At 38.9% G+C, this 22,697-nt stretch overlaps 1 protein-coding gene across 2 annotated transcripts in view; it reads right to left on the bottom strand.

Moving 5' to 3' along the window:
* LOC114457522 (bromo adjacent homology domain-containing 1 protein) overlaps nt 1-22,697 on the bottom strand; it is a 32,509-nt gene that overhangs the window by 3,765 nt on the left and 6,047 nt on the right. The window contains exons 1-5 of one of the 2 annotated variants that reach the window (XM_028439449.1): nt 11,865-11,967; nt 2,017-3,784; nt 1,364-1,725; nt 918-1,077; nt 724-803 (exon numbers count right to left, since the gene is read on the bottom strand). In XM_028439449.1, the coding sequence (XP_028295250.1) occupies nt 724-803; nt 918-1,077; nt 1,364-1,725; nt 2,017-3,676 (2,262 nt within the window). In that variant the 5' untranslated portion in view covers nt 3,677-3,784; nt 11,865-11,967. Of the gene's footprint in view, nt 1-723; nt 804-917; nt 1,078-1,363; nt 1,726-2,016; nt 3,785-11,864; nt 11,968-22,697 lie in introns of those variants that run through there. The other variant, XM_028439447.1, reaches the window with a different exon arrangement.

The raw sequence follows: 22,697 nt of genomic DNA, 5'->3' as shown, positions 1-22,697 counted from the left end.
CAAATGCAAGAAAAAGGTTACAGACAAAATACGGTTTAAAGGCAGCCCATCTTTATTTTCTCAGCATTTAGTAATTCCAAAGAAATGACATATCTGAAACCTTTCAGAGACAATTCCAGTCTCTGAAAGGTTGTAAATGGTAAAATGGTAAATGGACTTGATTTATACAGCGCTTTTATGACTACACTAAAGTAACCCCAAAGCGCTTTACAATATTTGCTCATTCACACACCAATGGGACTGAGCTGAAAGGTGCTGGTCAACCACTGGGAGCAACTCAGAGTTCAGTGTCTTGCCCAAGGACACTTCGACATATAGACTGGGATCAAACCCCAAACCTCTCAATCAGAAGACAACCCCGTCTACAAATAAGCCACGGTCGCCCCATTGTGAAATGTTTCAATGTCAAATCTAGTCGCTAGAACAGAAGTGATGCTGCGCTGCATCATGTATTCGTCCACCAAGGAGTTTGTTATGGCTTATGTATTGGACTGGGAGACAATCAGGAGACCATTCTACTAAGCTTTGCTTTTAGCAACAATTTTTTTATAAATTTACCAACAGCTTTAGCAGAAGATACTGTAGGCATCAAGTAATTTAATTTATTTATTTAACTTCCTTTGCACGTTGAGCATAACAGTTGTGAAAAGTGTTTATAATCACTGCAGCTATTTACTAGGAGGCAGGAGACAGATTTTTTTTCCCCAGTCACTGAAGCCTCACCTCACAGTGTGCGCTGGGATCTCGGCCTCCCTGGGTGTGCTCTGGTCGGTAGTACCAAAAAAGGCTCATCATCAGTTCTCCTGATAGATAACATACATGTACACACAAACACAAACAAACAAAAAATGTTGTTTTTGACCCAATCGAGTATCCATCTCTGGCCATATACATCGTATCTCTTTCGTCTCCTCTACCTGTTTTCGGGTCTTCCCACAGTGCTGATATCTTGGCAACAAATGGGAGAGACTTCTTCCTGGGGCCCGATCTAAGCAGCACGGTGTCTCTGACACGAATCACTTCACCGTCTCTCTCAACTCCTTCATAACATTGCCGAAGGGCTGTCTCATCCTCTCCCTGAGACAGAACGCACACAAGCAGGGAAATACTATTAGGGACGGATATAATTCTCATTATAAAGACAAAAAAAGATCTGTCACACGGAGCTGTGTGGTCAAAACACAATTATCTTCTCCCTAGAGAGCAGACCTTTTTTCCTCTTTCTGTTAGGCAGATGAATGAATGCTGGCAGGTTTTGATAAAAACACAGGATAGAAATAGTTTCTCAGCAGATATTCTGGCACAGAGTAACTAATTACTTGCTAGGATCCAAAACCCTGACCCGCACTACCAAATAACCTACCGCAATAAAGACCTCCCTCTCAACTGGCATTCCAACGGGCTGCCAGCCGTTGGTGGCACGTCTGCGGTTGATTCTCTTTTGTTTGGTGCTGCTGAGGCTTGGCACTGGTGATGGTAGTTTTCTCATCAGACGTGTGCGCCCGATGGACAGGGAGTCCTTGGAGGCCTTGGTGCTCTTGGGGGGACATTCCTTGGCTAGTTTTAACCTGGTCTTTGCCTGGTCTCGTCCAGACAGGGGGCTTAGCAGGTGGGGTTTGGTCTGAGTGGAGGTGGGCGCAGGGGATATAGGGCAACTCGAGATAGGCATAGTGTTGGGAACCAGAAGGGAGGAGCTGTGATCAACCTGAGGGGAGGAGTAACCCTCTGCAAAAGTGAACAATGACTGTTATTTTGTTGAAATTGTATTCATCCAAGTTTACCAAACAGTTGCATTACATTTCTTTGAATACATTGCCTGGATTGCTTATGAACTTACTTTGGATTAAATAAAAAAAACAATGTGGCCACCTTGTGAAAGATAGATCCGGCTTTAGGTAAATTTTAACATTAAACTTCCCAAATGAGGACAAAAACTTGTAACACAGCAGAATAAATTCATTAAAAACAAACTATGGTATTCTCATTGACTGTGAACAATACCGCTTCTCCACTTGCCTGTTTTGATGGTGTGTGAACATCCAATGCATCCTGTGCGGAAAGAACAAGCCGTGCTGGTGACAGGAGGCATGGCTCTGTAGGTGTAGCCACTGATTCCACAGGCCTCTCCATAACAGGGCGAAGTCATGGAGTTGCAGCAAACGGGCTGGGCAAGGCCCAAAGGGTCTGGCACCCGCTGTGTCAAAAGTTTGGAATCGGTGACACGATTTGGACACAAGCTGGGCGATGCAAAGTTCAGAGCTTGCGAAGACATGGAGGTTGATGTTGTTCCAGTGTGTGGTGGATGGGCGATGTGGACGTAATAGCTGGAGAAGCAGTGGTCTGCGGTACAGAGACAGGGGTGTGGGCTGAGGGCAAGGGTCGTATGAGAGTGGGAATGCGTTAGGGATTGGGGAGTTACTAGGCACTCGCGTTTCACGGGGGTCATAGCCGAGTTAAGTGGTTGATCGTCCGACTCCCCGTAGGGCTTCTGGCCTAGAAAGAAGGCTAGGCGGTGGCAGTACTCCACAGAGCCCTCTGGGGGGCAACAGTAGTATGGGCCGAGTTCAGTCTCCAGCTGTTCTTCCTTAACTTGCTTCAGTGGGTATGCTAACATGCTGCGTGCCTGGTAGCCCGGTTTGGTTAGTCGATGAGTGCAGTTGCCTGGGTCCCAATCCACCTTGGGCTCAAAGTCAGCCTTATTCTTACAAACTGTGTAGCCAGTGTTTTGGGGAGGGACATTTTTAATTCTCTTTTTCTGTGCTTGTTCCTTTTGAGTGAGTTTGACCCTGGAATGTTGCTTTGGGGTTGAAACAGCAGCAGGAGCTTTGTTGTCTGATGTGACAGTAGCCGTGGGCGTCGCCTTTACTCTCTGTTTACTAGTAGCAGACAAACTTGTTAACTTGAGCAAAGCGGCAGCATTTAGTCCAGCCAATCGTCTTGGAGCAGGGGTATCCAGATGCTCGCGACTCATCCACATACTCTCACCTCGGGTGACTTTGGTCGTTTTGACTGGCTTCGAATTTTGGCACAACACACGTTTAGTAGCAGAGACAACTTTACTGATGTTTCCACGTGAAGCCTTCAATCCACCACTAACATTTCTTTTGGAAGGATCACTATCCAAGGTATCCCCTCTGAATGTGGACTCATCCTGTCTCCTTGCCTGTTTGGCTACTGGTTGTTGGTCAATGGGCCTCTCAAGAAGTAAACTGTTCACTGCCTCAGCATTTAAAGAGGCCAGCCTGCGCTTACGTGGTAGAAAAACTCCAAAACTAGTGCATTCAATTCCAACTGAAGTGCTGGGTTTTTTCTTGGGCTTTAATGATGACTTGCCCTCTTTTTTGGCTCTGGATTTTATTGACTTTCTTCTGCCTTTTTTACCTTCCCTATTTTTGGAACAATCTTTTTCACAAATGCTTTCCTCCAGTCGAGTAAGTAGGACATGACAACTCAGCCCTTCTCCATCGGAACTAACTGGTCTTGCCCGCAGAGGGTACGACTTTCTGGCCCTTTTTTTGTCATGCTTCCGGTCCAGCTTTCTGGTCCTTTCTGATGTCTCAGTTCTTCTTTTCTTCTTGTCCATCTTCTTGTCCATGCCTTTCCCTAATTTGACAACCTCCTTTATTTTCTTTGTCCTGCCGAACCGTAAAGTGCGCTCAGGCCAAGCACCTTCCATAGTGCCATCTGGTGGCCACAGGCTGCAGTTGTCCCACCACTTTGCACTGCTGTTGCTCTGGGAGCTTTTTTGTCTTGTGACGAGTCGTCACATGCTTAAGTCTTGGGCCTAGAAACACAAGACAGACAAGTGATCAGAGCTAAAGATTATAGCTATTTAATGACCACACCTCCATATATATATTTAATCGTGTTTCCAAACTGTCCACCGCACACTTTGAAAGAATTCTTGCAGCACACCAAACAATGCACAAAATACCACATTACAGCCCCGTAGTGCAACATACTGCCACTTAGTGATAAAGTGAATTATTGACATAGTCTTAAAATGTATGCTGAAGGAACTGACGTAATTTTAATGACGAGAGTGCTTTGAAATACTACATACAATATTTGGACCAAATTACAAATACATACATATAAAATATCCACCCCCCTCATAAGGCTTGCCACCTGTTTAGTGGCTTTCACTGTTTAAAGGTGCAGTTACTTCAACATTTGGACACACACTCACTGACACAATAATTAGGAGGAGCTGTACAAAAGAAAAATCACATTTTAACAGAATAAAATCACTAGCAATTCAGTAGCAACCCGTATGAATCTACTGCAGTATCCAAGTTTTATTTACAGTATAACTGGCCGAAACAGTCTCTCTCCATGCCTTCCATCTGAAAAACCAAAATCCCAGAATGCAACAGGTAAGATGCCTTTAGGAGGTGGACCCCCAGATTTTAAAATATGTCTGCTTATTTTCCTTCAGATCAATAATGAATTTAGATTTCTTCCCCTTAATGTGACACACTACGAAAGAAGTAAGACACATACATAGACTCCATGAGGCTTCAGGTCACCTCGGTGTGTTGATGTGTGTTCTTCGCTCCAACTACCAAGTTAAATTCCTTGTGCTGCTATTTTAAACTCTACCTGGTGAATAAAATTCTTTCTGATTCTGAGGTGATAACCAAACACAACCACAGTTATATCTGATTCAGTACATAAATACGCTTAATAATTAGCACTCAGCTGTATGCATTTGTGATCATGTGATCATTCGGTGGATCATATGACAAGCTCCAGCATTCGTTTAGCATCCTTTCATTAATCTGAGTGCATGTGATGTGTGTGAGTGCGTTTGTGCGTAGGATCTGATGCGCTCTGAATTCATTTACTGAACTTGTTGCCTTATCACCCAGCGTGCACACAGCATGCAAGTAACAGCTTGTTAAGGCCAATTGTGCAGTCTGAGATGTTTAGTCTGAAGGGAAAATGTCAAAAATCTTGACTACATCAATGAGCTTGGCTCCGTGGAACAAGACAAATAAGCAAGCTGACAAAAAAGCTATTTAAAACAAGTGACATTTTTAATCGCTCCATTTAATGGCTTCACATAACTCGGCTTAATATTCTCATTGTGTGAAGAGAGAGACTCTTTACATCTTACACTGCATGACGATCCCCCGCTCTCGCTGTGAAATCATTTAATCATTTGACTCATTCATCAACAAACAATAAAAGCTGTGAAAGACTTTGAATTTGAGGGTTAAAGCTCCAGCCCCTTTGAATGGAATTTGCATGTTCTCTCTGGGTTCCTCTTTTTGCCCTATAGCTTTAGTTTGGCAATATCTAATGTTTCAATGTCTCACGTTTTAACCTGGGTAAAAGTTGGTTAATGAACAAATATGCTTAAGTCTAAACATGTAAGCTGTCACTACTTGTATTAGGGATTTATGAAAAAATTAAATCAAATAATAGTTTTGTGATCAAGGGTGGTGAAATCTATTGATTCAATATATATCACAATTTTTCTTTTTTGTGGCAACATTGAAAATTGATATTTCTTCCCAGAAGGTTAGTGCAACTTCATGTGCAGTAGAAATAAATGTTAGACCAAACGACATTTGCGTAAGTAATATATTGCTACTAGTGGTGTGTGTATATATATATATATATATATATCAAGTAGGGATGCACAGAACATTTGGCCTCCAAATATTGGAAAAAAAGCAACATTCAGCCTTCGGTTTAGTAAGTTAAAAGCAAGGCCGGATAGCAGCGTGTAAGGCAATCAAACAACATGCAGTGATCAAGAGTCAGAAAAGTTTGTGCGCGTTGCTGCAGAAGCAGAGCAGCAGCTCCTCCTTTACACACACAAACACAGCCAGACTCTCTCCTTTCCGCTTACAGCTTTCCGTTCAATAAACATTTACTTTCTTTAAAAAAAAACATGTCTGAAAATGTATTCTAGGCTATTTATGCACCATTAAAAAAAATTGTGAAAAACTTCGCATTCAATATTATTTGGTATTCGGCCAAGCGTTTATATTTTATTCAGCTTCGGCCACAAATTTTCATTTCGGTGCATCCCTAATAGCATGGTTTATCAAATCTGATAAAATCGAATTGTATACAGTATATATTTCCCCATACTTAAGCAATGTACAAGGATGTTCCTAAATCCAAAGATTTTTTTTTAATATGTAACAGAACCCACACATAAAGATAAATCAGGCCAATGAACAGTTTTAATCGTACTGTGATAATGTCAACACAGCAAATCACACACGTAATCATTCTGTCCATCCACAATGTCCCTCTAAGCCAGAAATCTAGCGTGATCAAACGCGATCTACCAACGTGATCTAATGCTGCGTTTCACGCAACTCAGAACTCAGAATTTTCCGACCTCCTACTTGAATATTTGACTTGGAACGTCACCCAAAGTCGAAGCTTCTACTTGGGAAAGTCAGAAAACAAATCTAATATTATAGCGGTCAGCCACGTTTGAGATATTTTGAGGTGCTGCCGCTGTACTCGGTTGAACTCAGAGAGTATAATTTTTGACATGGAAATTCCAAGTTCCATACACAATCTTATTAATGATAATAATACATTTTGTTACATATATGATTCCACAAACAAATAAGTAATTGTTAAGCTACAGTCACAGCCAAAACTTGAAAAAAACCTTGAAAATGTACTTTTTTCTCTAAAAAGCACACAATAAGGTTTTTATACACATTGGCACTATTGATTTTCATTTGCAAATAAACATGAAATCACATCTGATGCAGCCACGTTCTTTGAAAAAGGTATTTTAAACATTTTTTAAATGTTCTATTTAAAGGTAAAGGTCAATATTTGTAAGATGATGCAAAAAGTTAATCTTATACCAAGATTTATGGTACGTTCCTTAAAAAGCTGCAGCAGATAGTTTCTTGCTCTCTTTTGAAAAGAAAAGAGGAGAGAACATTTTTCCACCAGCAGCCTGTGCAAAGTATGTGCGGAAACACTGGAGGGAATAACCTGTAAGATATTATCTTCCGTCCTGGCCAAATAGCAATTTACTTATTTAAATACAGTTAGGCTCAGTGATCTTCAGGAAGTAATTTCACATTTATAGGAAGATCAATGACCTTCAACTCGAGCTCTAATTGGTTGAAAAACAGCTCGTCGGTTCCTCTAAGAGCTTCAAACAGCGCACGCAACAGAACACTATTTTGCAATGATGAGACCAGTTAAGTATAACACCGAATCTCACTTGATTCAACAGCACCAAAGGAGACACCGGCGTCGCACTAAAAGCATGACACATTTAACCTACCACAAGCAGCAGATCCAACTCATTAAAAGAGATCCACTCGAACAAAAAAAATGCATGAAAAGGGATAACAAGGTAAAGATTGAGCAGATTAAGAAATCATTACATGGGAGGGACCTGCTGACAGGTTGACTGTACAATTAAAGGGTATCGTGACACGATTAAAAGCAAAGAATCCGTCTATACTGGAAAGAGACCATTTATTTTGTAGAGCTGCACTTAACCCTACACGTGAACCTGAACATTTAATTAGAGGTTTATCATACACCACCATGAGGCTCTAGCCTGCTCCGCTGATACTGCATGTATAAGTGATGTAGTTGTGTAACCACTCCTGATCTCCGTCACAAACCCTTCAGTAAATAAAGGCTTAAATACAACAGTAAAGTATAATTTCCATTTACAATACCTGTAGGATGCATCGGAAATTCAATTCAGGTTATTATCGTCATACTTGTGGAGATTCTTGGGGATCTGAGGAGTGGATTTACATGGGAGTACAGCGCAGTTTCAGGGTATTATTAGATTATTTGAGTGGTTACACAATCAAGGAATTGAAATGGCATTAGCAATTGTTGAACGTGGTATTTGAGTATATTCAAAGAGACAAATACAGTGAAATGACCAGAAGTTTAAAAAGGAATAGGATAAATTGAGAGAGCAACCTAATCTCTGCTGGATAATATACACCTTTACCCATTTCGAGTTCCAAATTTTACCTTTAAAAATGTTCCTAATTCCATTTCAGAGTTTACTGATTTTCATTTTGTTTCTGTTTCATCGGCTTTACCTAATCCCTTGCCATTACTGGTTATTAAACTTCTTCATCATGTGCCAAACATGCTTAATAAATGGATAATGGAGTTAACTAAAAAGTGTGGCAAAAGCAAAAACTGAAATCACACGACATTTTGCACAATATGTGATGAATGAAAAATTAAGCCACCTGTTTAAAGGTGCAGTCTGCAACTCTTATAAAAGTGACTTTTTGTCATATTTGCTAAAGCTGTCACTATGTAAGGACAACTTTACATCAAACTAGTAGTTTGTGTGAAAAAAATTCTCATTGAGTCCCTGCTGCTTCTGCAGCCTTTGGCAGATTGCCAGAATGCACCACGACCGAGCAAAAAGAACCAATCAGAGCCAGGATTGTGTTTGATTAACTATTTGACAGCTGTTGCTCACAGTCCCTACCCCTTTCCCGGGCTGGAGCGACGTCTTTTTTACAGTGTATGGTCTGGAGGAGTAGAAGATGACTTTTCTGCTTGAAAGGTAATTACTGCTGCTTGATTTACATTATGTTTGATTTGTAATTGTTACACGAGAACTCTGTGGTGCATGTGTTGTTTGCGTGCGCGCAGCAGCCTCCGTTTGGGCTGCTGTAAGTGACACTGAGTTGCTGCTGCTGCTGAGGTGTGTGAACATTGAGAGAAGAGAATTGTATTCTCCGCGTATAGCCAGAAACGACGCCAGGTATTGAAATTACAAAGCATATGCAGACATTATTACTAAAATGCAAAAACATGGATCCATATTTTTCTAAAGATGTACTGTAATAATCATGGACTTACTTTAAAAACAACTTTGCATATAAAATTAAAAAAAAACCTCAGGGCCCATAATTTGCTCTTAGTAAGGCTTGTAATTGACCTGCATCAAACTGCTTCTTTTTTCATAAATATAAATATATTGAATAAGAAGAAGAACAGAAACAAACAATTTTACAACGGCAAATTACTATGTGCAACCACTGCGCAACAAACTCATCACACATGAACAAATTAACACTATGGCTCATTAACACATGCACTATCTCATCTATAGATGGCGAGGAATCAATGATCACTTTACAAGAAAAGTCTGCTACGTCGCACATAAATGAAGAAACCAGGAAATGAGTGCAGAAAAATCAGCAAGAGTATCAAAACTGAGTCCCAATAAAGTTCATAAAATACTTTCTCTATATTCTATAACAAAAACTTTACATCTATGGCCTACATCTATCTTCATTTAATGGGTCACAGTTTTCTAGAACCCAAGCTAACAACGAAGGTTTGTAAGTCATTTACAGAGTAATAATTACACTGAGAAAATCAGAACTGATGAAAAACATCCAGATTCTACACCAACTTATCCTGATGTTTAGGAAGAAACCATCTTAGTTATTATAAAGGCAGCACTAACTTCACGAGGAAAACCAAAAAAAAAAAAAAAAAAAAAAAGATTGAATCATGTACGCACATCTACTCCGCTCCAATAAAGCAATCATACATGTTTCATGACGGTGATGAGGATATCCATCCATGCCAAAAGCCAAACAGGAAGACCAGGATCACTAATGCGTGAATTTGTTGACTTCTTACCAACGCTGGGCGATATGGACCAAAACTCATATCTGGATATTTTTCTCAAAATGGCAATATAACGATATAAATCTCAATAATTTTAATTTGAATAAAGTCTTACCAAAAAGACAATTCTGGGTTCAATTTGCTGATGCAAAATTCCACATAGGCACATTTATGAACAAACAGCTCCACAATATATGCTACTTTTGGCTTTTTCTCCTATAAAGGACAGCATGTGTGAGTGAGTTTTGTAATGTCGCTTGTTTTAAATCAAATCAAGCCTTATTGTCATTTTGCCAACCATACATAGTATGGTGAAGGTCTGGGTTAGTACGTACTCAGTGATCCATCGCCCCATTTGCACAGGATAAGTATTATGTGGGGACCCCATGTAATAAATAAATGACCCCCCCTTCCCAACGTCTGCTTTTTATGTGGCGCATTCGCACAGAATAACCAAAGCCTGAGATTTTGCTGAAATTTACGGACATCTCCCGGATATGATGTCAACGCGCTGCGTATTGCGCAACATTCGCTCACAGAAATCTTAAAATTCGCCAAAAGTAAATAAACATGCGTCCCGGAAACAAAACAACGCATAATCACGGATCAGATCCGGCCCATTTCTGTCCAAATCACAGAGAGGCCTATTCGCATTGGATTAGTAGTATCACAGGCCCTCGGAGTTCAGCAAAATATAGTAGGTAATTTGCGGGGGAATTTTTACTTTACAAATTACTGACATGGCCGATTCGCACGGGATAAACATCACAGACATTCTCCGCAATGATTACAAATCACATGTGGTCCCTAGGTAAAACTAATCCCATGCAAATACGGCTTAACTGTGCTTTTCTGAGAAATAGCAAAAGCAGTAAAACTATTTTAATACAAGATAAGCAATAAAACATTTTTTTTTAAAAATCATCAATATAAGCGATATTGTAATTTAGGGATGTCCCGATACAACTTTTTCATTTCCGATATGATACCAATATTGCAGCCTTGCGCATCGGCCGATACCGACATTGATCCGATATCAGCATGAATCATACATACTTTTTTTTCCTCTCTCTCTTTTTGCATTAATAAAAAAATAATAATTACTCATTTTGTACAACAACAACAACAGTAACAGTAGGTATGAGAAAAACTGACCCATTTATTATTAACCAAATGGTTGCATACATGTGAACCTTCAACAAAATATCTACAGTATTCTACATTTGAATAAAATAAAAAATAAAATAAATTGGAGAAAGAAAAAAAAAAACACAAATGAATGAATACGATATCCGTTTTCAGGCTAATATCGGACTGATATCCGATATCGAAACATCCACATAACCCCTGCATGGTTTGTTGATTTTCTTTGAAACTGAATCAAAATCTTTAAACATTTAAAATGAAGCAAACCCATCAAGATTTGATCAACTTTTTTGTTCATTCTGGTTAAAGAGTCCCATCAATAGGTGTGGAAGGTGTCACCACCAGTCAGAGAAAACCTACAGAAGCTGTTTACTATCCATCATAGTATATAATAGTGAGAGCAAAAGTTCAGATCTCATTCAAAGTCAAAAACATCTGACCAGCCTGCACCACACCTCATCCACATTCCTCCACCATGACCAACCTCCATGTACAGCCGTGAGGACCATTCGAGATCTGGGTGAGGTGGTCGGGCTCACCGCGCGGACGTTTTTTCATGGAGATTAGACAATAAAAACCTTAAAATCACCGGGTTTACTTTTAATGGGTTCCTAAAACCATCGGTGGAGGATGAGGAGGACATTGCATGACCTAAATGTTGTGGGATGGGAAACAGTGGAGCTTGACGTAGCTGCCAGTGTCCATCTGAAGTAGCCAGGGTCTAAATACGGGGCTGGGAGTGGAGGGAGGGTGCTACCCGATAATCTACACACTACACACACATATAGACACAAACACACCAAGCACAATAAAGGGCAGTCCGTCACCCCTTCGTGGTCACCCTCACTGACGGGATTTCCGAGCTACGGACGCGGTGTCTGTTGCGTATTCGCACGTTTAGCAGAAGAAGAAGAAGAAGAAGAAGAGGAGGAGGAAGAAGAAGAAGAAGCCCCGTGGATCGCTCCCGGTGCACGAGCGCAGACACTGGCTCGGTCGGTTCTCCTGTGCACGAGCGGCCAGCAGCCGGAGCAACTTCAAACAATCACCAGGGCCGAACGGAAACAACACACACCGATGAGGGGCCAACTTACGGGCTCTCCGCCACTGCTTCCTCCGCGTGCCAGCCGGCCGGTAACCGTCGAACAAACCGGAGATAGGGAGAGGAGGAAGGGGGGGGAGGGGGGTCGGACTGGTGCGACGGTAGAGCTGTGGAACTGGGAGAGAGAGAGAGAGAGAGAGAGAGAGGACGGTTGGTGGCCGTGTGTGTGTTCGTGCACGTGCGCGCGCGCGCTCTCTTCCTGGTTCGGCAGCTTCCACTGATCTGCACTAAACTTAATGTGAATTTTTAATGGACACACGCACTGACGGTCCTGTTTGTCGTGGATCAGAAATTATCACCAGGATGGATCCCATCCGAACTTGGATCATCATGATTAGAGCGATGGATGTTAATAACACACACACACACACACACACACACACACACACACACACACACACACACACACACACGCACACACACACACACACACACACACACACGCACACACACACGCACACACACGCACACACACACACACACACACACACACACACACACACACACCTCCTCCTAGACCAGCCTCACCCTGTTATTATAGTCGTGACCAAAGCGCAACAAGAAGCAGATCAGACTCATCAAAAACCATGTCCATGTCAACTGTGTCCATGGGTGGACTGGGACAAAAATGTATCCCTGGCATTTTGTGTCCAGACAAGACCCACTACATTACCAGAGGACACCACATAGAAGCATGTGGCTTTTTGTGTCTTCATTTTAATTATCATTATTATTTCCCCCAGAAAACCTTAAAAGGGGGTTCACGTTTTAACCCCATTGTACCCATTCACATTTTGCTACTTCCTTTATCCTATTTTTGCCCCTTTTCAAAAAGTTCTGACACTTTTTTTCAGACTTTAGCTACCCTTTGCCAATTAATATCCATTTTTACCCATTTTTATTCATTTTTTTGTCAATTTTTGCAACATCTTTTTTAAAAATGTTTTGGCCACTTTTCATCCAAATGAGCCAACTTTTGCCCAATAAATACCACTTGGTTCATTTTGCCTCTTTTTGTTCCACTTTCTTTTTTTTTTTTTTTTTTTGCCATTTTTCACTATAGCTTGCCACATATTACCCTCTTTCTTTTTAACTATTTTTTGCTATATTTTGCCCACAAATCACCTGGTTCCTCTTTGTTTGCTCTTTTTTTGGCCATTCTTGACTGCTTTTGGGCCATTTTAGTCACTTTAAACTCTTTTATTGCCATATTTTAGCCACTTTTGGAGCATTTTTAGCCACCTGTTACTGTTTGCCTTCACTCGCTCGACAAAAAAAAAAAAAAGTAGCGGACCGGCCTACCGGGACAATGCCCGGTATGCCATATGGCCAGTACACCCTTGACTGTGTCCCACGTGCTGTAATCTGGATACAGATCCATATTTTTCCTATTCACCTCAAAGCCATTAATAATAATATTTTTTTTTAAATCTCTGAACTTTTAACAAAGTTATGATTTTATTGGCATTTCAGTAGTCGCTGCAGTTTTGGTTTTTTTTATTACTTGGTGTTTCCCAACACCAAGTATTAGAATACATTCTACAACATTTCACCACTGGGCAAACCTTATGTGTTAAATGAGAAACTGAGTGAAACCAGCAAAAAGGTGTCACCATTGCTTCAGTGAGCAGAGTAAAACCAACACAAGAGCAATCAGAGAGAGAAAACCTCCACCAAGCACCAAATAACATCTTTGTCAGATACTGGCAGCTACCTGGATCAATGATCCAGATCATTGAACCAGAATCATTCACATTTATAAGAATATGTATCGTCAATAACGATAAAGTAGGTACAAATGTATGGGCACGCCCTTTTTTTTTTTTGGAATAATTGCGATGAAATGCGCAATCTGGATCCGCTCCAGATGAAACATGATGGGGTAATCGAAGAACCAACCCGACATAACTGAGTAAAATTTCATAAAGATTTGGTCAATTGCAAACAGATGATAAAACTGATCCAGAATGAGTGTATTGATCTGAATCAATATAAAATTTAACCAAATCTTCCATAGCGTAAGGTCTCTTTGTTTAAAATTTTAAGTATTTTTGACGTAATCCTGATAACGGACAAACCAACAACTACACAAAAAGACATTGATATCAACATCTCTCGCCAGATTGGTTCTCATTATAACTCACAACCTTTTCCTAAATGTCCTAAACTTAACTTAGATGTATACGTAAAAAACATTATCACATCAGAATATTAAATTACTATCTTAAGCGTTTTCTAAGAAAAACTGTCCCCTTTGAAGATAACAGAGTAAAAAAAAAAACACAACTACACCACAATTACATGCTTCTCATTTTCAAACTCCATCAAGGTATTGATACCCTGAAGCCACACACCGAATTTGGTTATCCTATCTTAAACAGTTTGTGAGAAAAGCTGTCCCCTTTAACTTGGATGGACGGACAGAGCTCAAACCTATATTCCCCTTCCACATTTTGTGGCGGGGGATAATAAATGCCGGTATAATATGATACCTCTCTGACGAAGATAAACATCCATTTATTCATCAATCTTCTATAGCCTATACCTGCTGATCTAGATCAGGATCTCATGGTGTTGGTCTAACACACATTCATTCTCAGAAATAATATAATGAGCTCAATCAATATAAAAGCATCCCTCATCAGAATCTCCGCTCAGAATATGTAAATGCATCACTTAAGGGCAGATGGAAGGACTGGAATGGTTGACCCTCAAAGAACAACTAACCTTGTAATGTGAAAGAGACTTTAAACACAAGGAAACAGGTGTATGCGCCACGGAGAATTGTGCATATCTAATTCAATTAATTTATAGGACAAACCCCTCGAGATGAACCAGCTCGTTTTCAAGGGGGTCCTTGGTAGTGTTCAAACAAAAAGAGATGCACAAGACAGAAGCAGCTGCACTTGCATTTCACAGAATACAAACAATAACACATAGAGGCAAACATTACAGTATGTTACCAACCTCCCACACACAGACACACCAATCCCACCCACACCATACACACAACAAACACACAGGGCTCTCAACTGTAGAAGGTAATTTAAGTTTTAACAACAATTAAGGAATTAACAAATATAAGGCACGAGCAAGAAGACTCAAAAACAGTTACGTACATTTTAAAGGTATTACACAAGAGCATATTTAAACATATTGAGGGAGGTTAACATTCCAATCAGAGGGCTTTTATAAATAAAGAATGTTTGAGATGTGTGTCTCAAAGTATTGGAAGATCTAAAAGGAATTAAATATTGTTTCAAATAGTCAGAATATCTAAAATGAATGCATTTAAAAATAAAAAAGTAACCAGTGAAGCTGTCGTCAAGAGGAAGGAGTAAGCCAGGCCAGGTGTTGATACAACAGACAGTGGTTGGTTGTGAAGGGGCAGCAGAGAATAAACCTGCACAGACTGTTATAAACAACACTGAGTGGCAGCAGATTAGTAAGTGTGGTATTTTGATAAATCATATCACTGTAATCTGTATTAGGAAGTAATAATTGAGTAATAATCTGTTTTCTTACTAGGGAACTAAAGCAATTAATTGACCGCTAAAGTAATTTGAAACTATATGTGATTTCATTTGTAACAGAATAAATATGAGAGGTAAAAGAAAGAGTGGAATCAAGTATAAGACCAAGATATTTTACTTGCTCTACTGGTATGATAGGTGACGTATCTAGATAGACAGGATCAAGCTAACGGGCAGAGGTATAAATGTTATTCCATGTTCTATTCTATTGAGTGAAATTTCATTTGATTAAGTAGTAGTTTATGATCTTGAAGCCATAGCAGCACTGCATCAAAGTCATGTTGAAGTGATGGCTGAATATCAGTAATGTCAGAGTTTGAGCAGTAAATTACCGTATCGTCTGCATAAAGCTGAATATTACAAACTGTGCAAGTGAGAGGGAGATCATTGATGAAGTTTGTGAACAAAAGAAGATGAAATGAGGAACCCTGAGGCACACCTCTATCTATACCCCGAAAATCTGAGTAGCTATCTTTAAAGAAAACACATTGTTGGAGTTGAATCAAAGAAGAGAGTATCTGTCAAGACTAGGGTTGGGCACCAAGAACCGGTTCCAAATAGGAACCAATTCCTAACGTCTGGTTCCGGAACCGTGCCGAAGATGTTTGCATTTTGATTCTTTTTATCGATTCCTAAATGTCCGCAGTAGTTTGTTTCCGCGGCTTGCTCTGTTTGTATAAGGTGCATTCAGAATGTGACTGTAGCGAATGCAGTCGGTGTGTGTGTGTGTGTCTGGCTACGATTTCAGTTTGGACCACGAAGTAGAAGGGAGATAGGAGCTAATCACCAGTTAAAAGCCCAGTAAAACTCCGGAAAACAATCACCAGGAATGAATAGTTTCTCCCTGGTAAAGATAGTAGCTCTAACAACTGGTAAAATGATAAACTTGGTGATATTACAGCCTGTACATGCAGTACGGGGACGTATTTACTCCGCCTCCGGGTCCTAATACCAGCCGTCCGGTGAAGCCTGTTCCGTTTACCGTGTTTCCCGAGGTCCGTGTGTGTTTAATAAGGCTGTGTGTGTCCGTGTGAAAGTCTGTATGTTTATGCTTCCGTTCATCCACTCTTTTCATTATATCCATGTCTTTTAAGGCTCTTATTAAATAGTCTCGGCTGGAGTCCGGGCCGCCTCCATCTTGGATTATGTCGTCACCAGTGCCTCATCGCCGCAAGTCGCGCAAGCGCAAAACGACCCAAATGAACTTAATCTTTCTCAACTAGAACTGTTGATTGATTTGTCACGACTGCTCCAGGGTTTGAGTTTGTTTTATTTTGTTTCACATCTACCTGGGTTGCAGCTCTTCTTTAGACTGCTGCCAACTTGCTTGTAATTTTATTTCAACAAGTTTTAGTTTTACAGTTACAGTTGGGGACATTTGGAATTGAATACATAGTTACAGTTACAGTACAGCAACCAAATTAAACTGCATCAACTAAGTGAAGTAATAAAAATGGTCCGTGTAAAGGCTTTTTCAAATGAAAAAATTCTCCTGTGAAATTTGTGACCTGCACAACTCAAAGAATCGGAATCGAGAATTGTTTAGAACAGGAATCGAAAACTGAGAATCGGAATCAGAATCGTCAAACTCCAAACGATGCCCAACCCTAGTCAAGACCAGTCGCATGAAGTTTGTCTGGTAGGAGATAGTGATCAACCATGTCAAATGCTTTGGTGAGGCCGATAAATAAAGCACCAGTAAACAGGTTTTTGTCAAAGCCAGTGAAAATATCATTAGTGAATTTTAGTAGAGCAGAAGTTGTCGAGAAATATTTTCTAAATCCAGATTGAAGTTGTGATAAATTATTGTTGGGTAGATGATCAGAAAGTTGATTAAAAATAATCTTCTCATAGACTTCCACAATGCAGTTAATGATTGAAATTGGTCTATATTTAGAGTATGCATGTTGCTCGGGTCACCCCCTTTATGGAGGGGGATAACCTTTGCACATTTCCACATAGAAGGCACTTCACAGGGAGAAAAAGATAAATTAAAAAGGTCAGTTAAAGGAAAGGAAATCATTTGAGATGCAATCCTAATAAATTTGACTTCAGTACCATCAGGGCCTGCACCAGCACTAGAGGACAGTCCACTAATGGCCTGCTGAACATCAGTTGGGCTGATTTGTCTAAAGGAAAACGACCTGAATTGCGACATGTATTTTCCCACCCGATGAAATAATGAGGAAGCATTTTAAAACACAGCATGTATTAAATGATCGTCCATTCTGTTTGAGTAAACGCTGCCATCATTCAATTCAGAAGCCGCCCTTTTGTTGTTTCAGTGTTGGATAGATTTTGCACTCGTTACTGTGTCTACACCCCACTGTCAACAATATTATTCAATGGGAATATTTTACAAACTTGTGGATGACTTTTTCTGACGCTAATAAAAATCAATAACGGAAACATAAAAACACATTTGCTTTGCAGCTCCACTTCACACATTGGTAATCCCAGCATGCCGTCAGTGTTCATATCCACAGGAATGGTGTTCATACTGGGACTTGTGATCTAATGCCAATCCTCGCTGCCAACCAAAGAAAAAGTGGGACGCTTTTAAATAACGTTAAAGCAGATGCAATTAATGTAATGTTACATATGTTTATGTGCCAAAGTTTAGCACTGAACGGCAGTAAAGATTTCTCTAATTGTCAGGTAAAGCTATTAAAAAATGTTGTTACACCTTTATATTATAGGATGTAATTGTCCTAAAGCGTTTAAAATGTGCATTCAGGATATTTTAGTGTTTCTATTTTGGAGAATGTCACCACAAAATTAAATAAAGCAATAAGTCATTTATAGCATGTAATCATTTGGCCTCTCAAGTGTAATCCAAACTGTTCCCTAAACGGTTATTTCCATTGTTGGGGTTTTTTTTAGCAGAGGAAATCAACAGAAACTGATTGGTTGAAGCTAAAAAATACAGATTTAGGAAGGAATGGTATTTATTAGATCAAGTTTTGGGTTTCCTCTCACCGATAAACACTCTGTACTTATATTACAAGTAAGAGAAGTAAATAAAAATGTGTCCAGCTGTTTTGTGTGCTCAATTTTATAATGAATCACACGTTTACCAAACGTTTAAAAATCCACAATTTCTAGGTTTTCCAGATGACTCAGTATACAGTTTAGAATAATTCATTTATAGACTCTCTTCTCCGGAGACCATCGGGTGGCAGGGGGCGTGGCCAACTTGACAGTTCTGTCAGAAGGACACATTAAAGAACACATCAAAGCTATCAGCACAGCAGACACCTCTGAGGAAGACTGACAATTGGCAGTCGATCAAAGTCATTTTTCAAAGTAAAATTCCTGAAAAAAGTTGTCTGAATAAATGAAACTTTAACATATTAGGCATTTTTAAGTAGTCCATGTACCTGGACCAATAATATCAGAACTCAAATCTCAGGTTGACTCTCACCTACACATTCTCCTTCAACTAGAAGGCGCTAGTTTGGAGGCAGATGGAGATTTATGATGCCGACAAGATTTATTTTTTTTTATCCTAAGGCTTGTAATTACAGTTTAAAATCATGTATTGTATTTTTTTCCTCATATATGCCATCATTTTTAGGTCAGGGACCAAATACGGAGCAGTTCATCTTAAGTGGGCCACAGATTTTAGACGGAAAAATGAGTAATTGAATCATCATTGTGCTCCAGTTTGCACTTCCACGCATAAATACACTATACGATCTGTAAAGCACTGATAATATCAAAGCAATAAGTGACAGATTTCAGTCCCTACGGGATCTCCACTTTCATTTTATTTGATTTTGTGGCCAATTTTTATGAAATTTGGGTACAAATTTTGGTAAAAATAATTGGAAGAAAATTTGGAAAATTTTTCAGTTCTTTTAACAACTTAAAATAAAATATTCATAACTACCATGTGATAAAAGCATGGGAAAAATGTGAGCCCTGCTAATATAGTGGAGTTTCATTGAAGTTGTGTATTATTTTGGAGATATCTACACCGGAATTAGTTGGTAATTTGATTCATGGTTTCTCTGACTGTAGGCCGAATTGGAAGCTCCAAAGAGCCAGATTTGGCCCCCGGGCCATGAGTTTGACACATGTGTACTATAGTGTTAGAAATGGGTTGAAGCTGTCACTGTCACTGTCACTTATGCTCCGACTCCGTGACTGTACTTTTTATTGTTTTCATGTACTTGTCTTCTGTGCTATTTATTTGTTTTAGTATTATTTTGACACTGTAAACGTGTTTTACTGTATGTACTGCTGCCAGGACATAAGTAGGAAATTATTAATCTCAATGTGGTTCTCCTGACTAAATAAAGGCTAATGAACTGTGAGAGGTTTCTATCACAGCCATAAAATGGCTTCTATATTCATGTTTTCAAGTTAAATACGCACAAGATGTTTCCAGAATTAAAAGTATTTACATCTACAAAGATATATTCAGCGTTTACACTTGAGTGAACTCAGTTTATAATTCATTAAAAAGAAGTCTTACCTCTGACCAGCTGGTAATGGTGACCCTGTGTGTAAATGTTGGCCTTGCGATAGATTGGCTTCCTGTATTGAATATGAATGCTAATTAAATTGAATCACTGTGTGCATCTAGTAAAAACAGACACTGAAACTAATGCAACATTAAGTTATAATCACTAGTATTAAATTAAACTGCTGTAAGGTGTGCTGGGATGTCATCACTCATCTACAAATCGTTGCAGTCTGCTATGTGCATAAAAATACGATGTATGCCACATTTTTTATTTAATATTTGCTGTTAACATGAAACGACTATGACTGTTACATACTTATTCACTACTATTGCTAATGAAGTGACCCCAATAATGCCACTGAAAACCTCAAAGTCACAGCAGGTCAGGATTGGGGTCAATTACATTTTTTAGTTACAATTACGCTTTAAATTATCCACGTTCAATTACGATTACAGTGACCAGCAATTTTTCCAATTACAATTAAATTACAATTATTTTTCATCCTCAGAAAGTCCATTACAACTATGTTCTCAATTACTCAAGTTCAATTGCAATTCATCACAATTTCTGAGCCTTAAATAAATAACCTAATAAAAGTTAACCTCACTCTTATGATATTGGGTCCTAAATCAGTCAAATACACTAAAAACCAATATGTATCATTTAATTAATCTATTGGTTACGTTGTTAGGCTTCCTAATCAATGAAAATATGTTTTAATATTTATGGTGTGGACATCTGAGCCTTTTTTGCATCAGTATACTTCTAGGTTTAATCTTTTTTCTTTTGTTTTTTTTTTGTTTTTTTAATGGAAAAATGTGGGAAAGCTTGATATGGAACATATTCTAAAAATTGTCAACTACATACCTGTATGTGTAGAACTGTGCATAGAACAGTGACACGGTTCCCATGTTCTGCGTTAAATTATATTTGACAATTTTTTATAGAATTTTCATGGCAATTACAACTACAAAGTCAATTATCTAAACTCAATTACAATTTATTTACGATTACGGCACCAACAATATTTTAACATTCAACTTATAATTTTGCCAGAACTGTAATTAATTATCAATTACAATTATAATTGAGCCCAACACTGCAGCAGGTATAACATTATCAGGTCTTCTAAAAAGAAGTAATGGCAAGGCCGTAAAAACAGACTAATTTATATTATATATATTATAAAGTGTGTTTATTGTTTAATATTTACTTATGTTAAGCCTGCTAAATCATTGTAGTCATCCGTAGTTAGACACTAAAACTCAAATCACAAATGCAAATATATGTACAATCAGAGTAATAACGTGGTAACCAAAAACAAAACAAAGTAGTGCAACCTAGCCTAGACAGTTAGCGGGTTGACAGCCCTAAACATGTGTTTTTTTTTCAGTGAAACTAAGCAACCATGACAGTTATCTGTGCTTCTCATCGGCAGCGGCGGCTGTTCTGAGTGTAAACACACAGGTGCACAAAATATTACACACAGATGAAACAACGTGCTCCTGTTCAAATGTAACCTGGTCATTATTAATAGCGTATGTGCAAAGCAAAAACCATTTCTACAACATGTTTTGAACCGTTTTGTGCACGGTTTAGATTATTTCAATGATCCAATACATTACACTCTTTCTGTAAAAAAAAAAAAAAAAAAGTAAAAAGCAGCCGCCGAGCATAATGTGACCCCCGCCGTGCACGTTATGAGTGATTCAAGGAATGAGATGAAAGCATCAATTCAAGTTATTAAAGCTCAGCCTTGAGCTCTTTATGTGTCCTGTGAGGTAGATATTTTTATTTATTTATTTATTTTGCTTAATGTCATTAAACTTCTCTCTGCTCATTTTTTTGTAAAAAAAATTAAAAAAAATAAAAAGAAAGGCTGATTAAATCAGGAATTTCAAGTTCTTTGTTGATTACCTTGAAGTTTTTTTTTAGTGTTGTGTATTTTAGATCATAAGAGCTACCGTACTTAGATCATCTCACAGGAACACTTAAGTGAATGAAATCACAAGTTGTGTTTATTATAATCTTTATATTAAATTTCTTATTGGGAAAAAAAAGTATATTATAGTCATACATATCAGTGCGTGAATGAATATTTTGACATTTTAACTTGTTGGGTTAAGTTTAGGGGCTTTAGATCTTCAAAAAAAGATAATCAAATCAAAGCAATAATATTGTGACAGATGATCATGAAAGCATTAGATTTTTCAGCTTGCTTGTTTTAATTCGTTATTTTACCTTGGACTATAAACTGTGTTAATGTTTGTAATTGCAGCATGTCTCTCAGACCTCATGCACACACATCAAACCAATGTCATTTGGTGGAAACAATTCTCATTGAAACTGTGAACATTACGTTTGTGTGTTGGCAGAAATCCATTGTTAAATCACAATGAATTTCCTTTATAGCTGCAGCTGTTAGTCATGCACGGCTACTAAATGACAAGGCTAGGTGTGTGTCATTAAAAGACGGCTATATTAGGTTTTTATGACATTTTTGGTGGTTCGGTGAGGTCCTGGGCAGTCTTCTGAATCAAAGAAAAAAAGATAAAAATGTGTGGAGGACAGTCACATGATTGAGGATCAGTTGGCAGGAGAATCTCCAGTAGATTAACGTTCAACCACAACAAATTGTTACGATGATTACGATGGTTCTACATCATAGCCCTATTAAAAATGGTAGGAAATGCAAAAGTAAGTAACACATGCTGGACTAGCTACTGCCTAATAGCGCGTTCACACAATGCGTCAAAAGCAGCAGGTTTACATTCACAATATATAGTGGACACGCTTCTAGGGAGTGTCAGAGGTCCCGCT

This window comes from Gouania willdenowi, chromosome 24 (genome assembly GCF_900634775.1).
Source record: "Gouania willdenowi chromosome 24, fGouWil2.1, whole genome shotgun sequence".
In the NCBI taxonomy this organism is placed as follows: domain Eukaryota; kingdom Metazoa; phylum Chordata; class Actinopteri; order Blenniiformes; family Gobiesocidae; genus Gouania; species Gouania willdenowi.
This window is presented reverse-complemented; position numbering and strand designations above follow the sequence as displayed.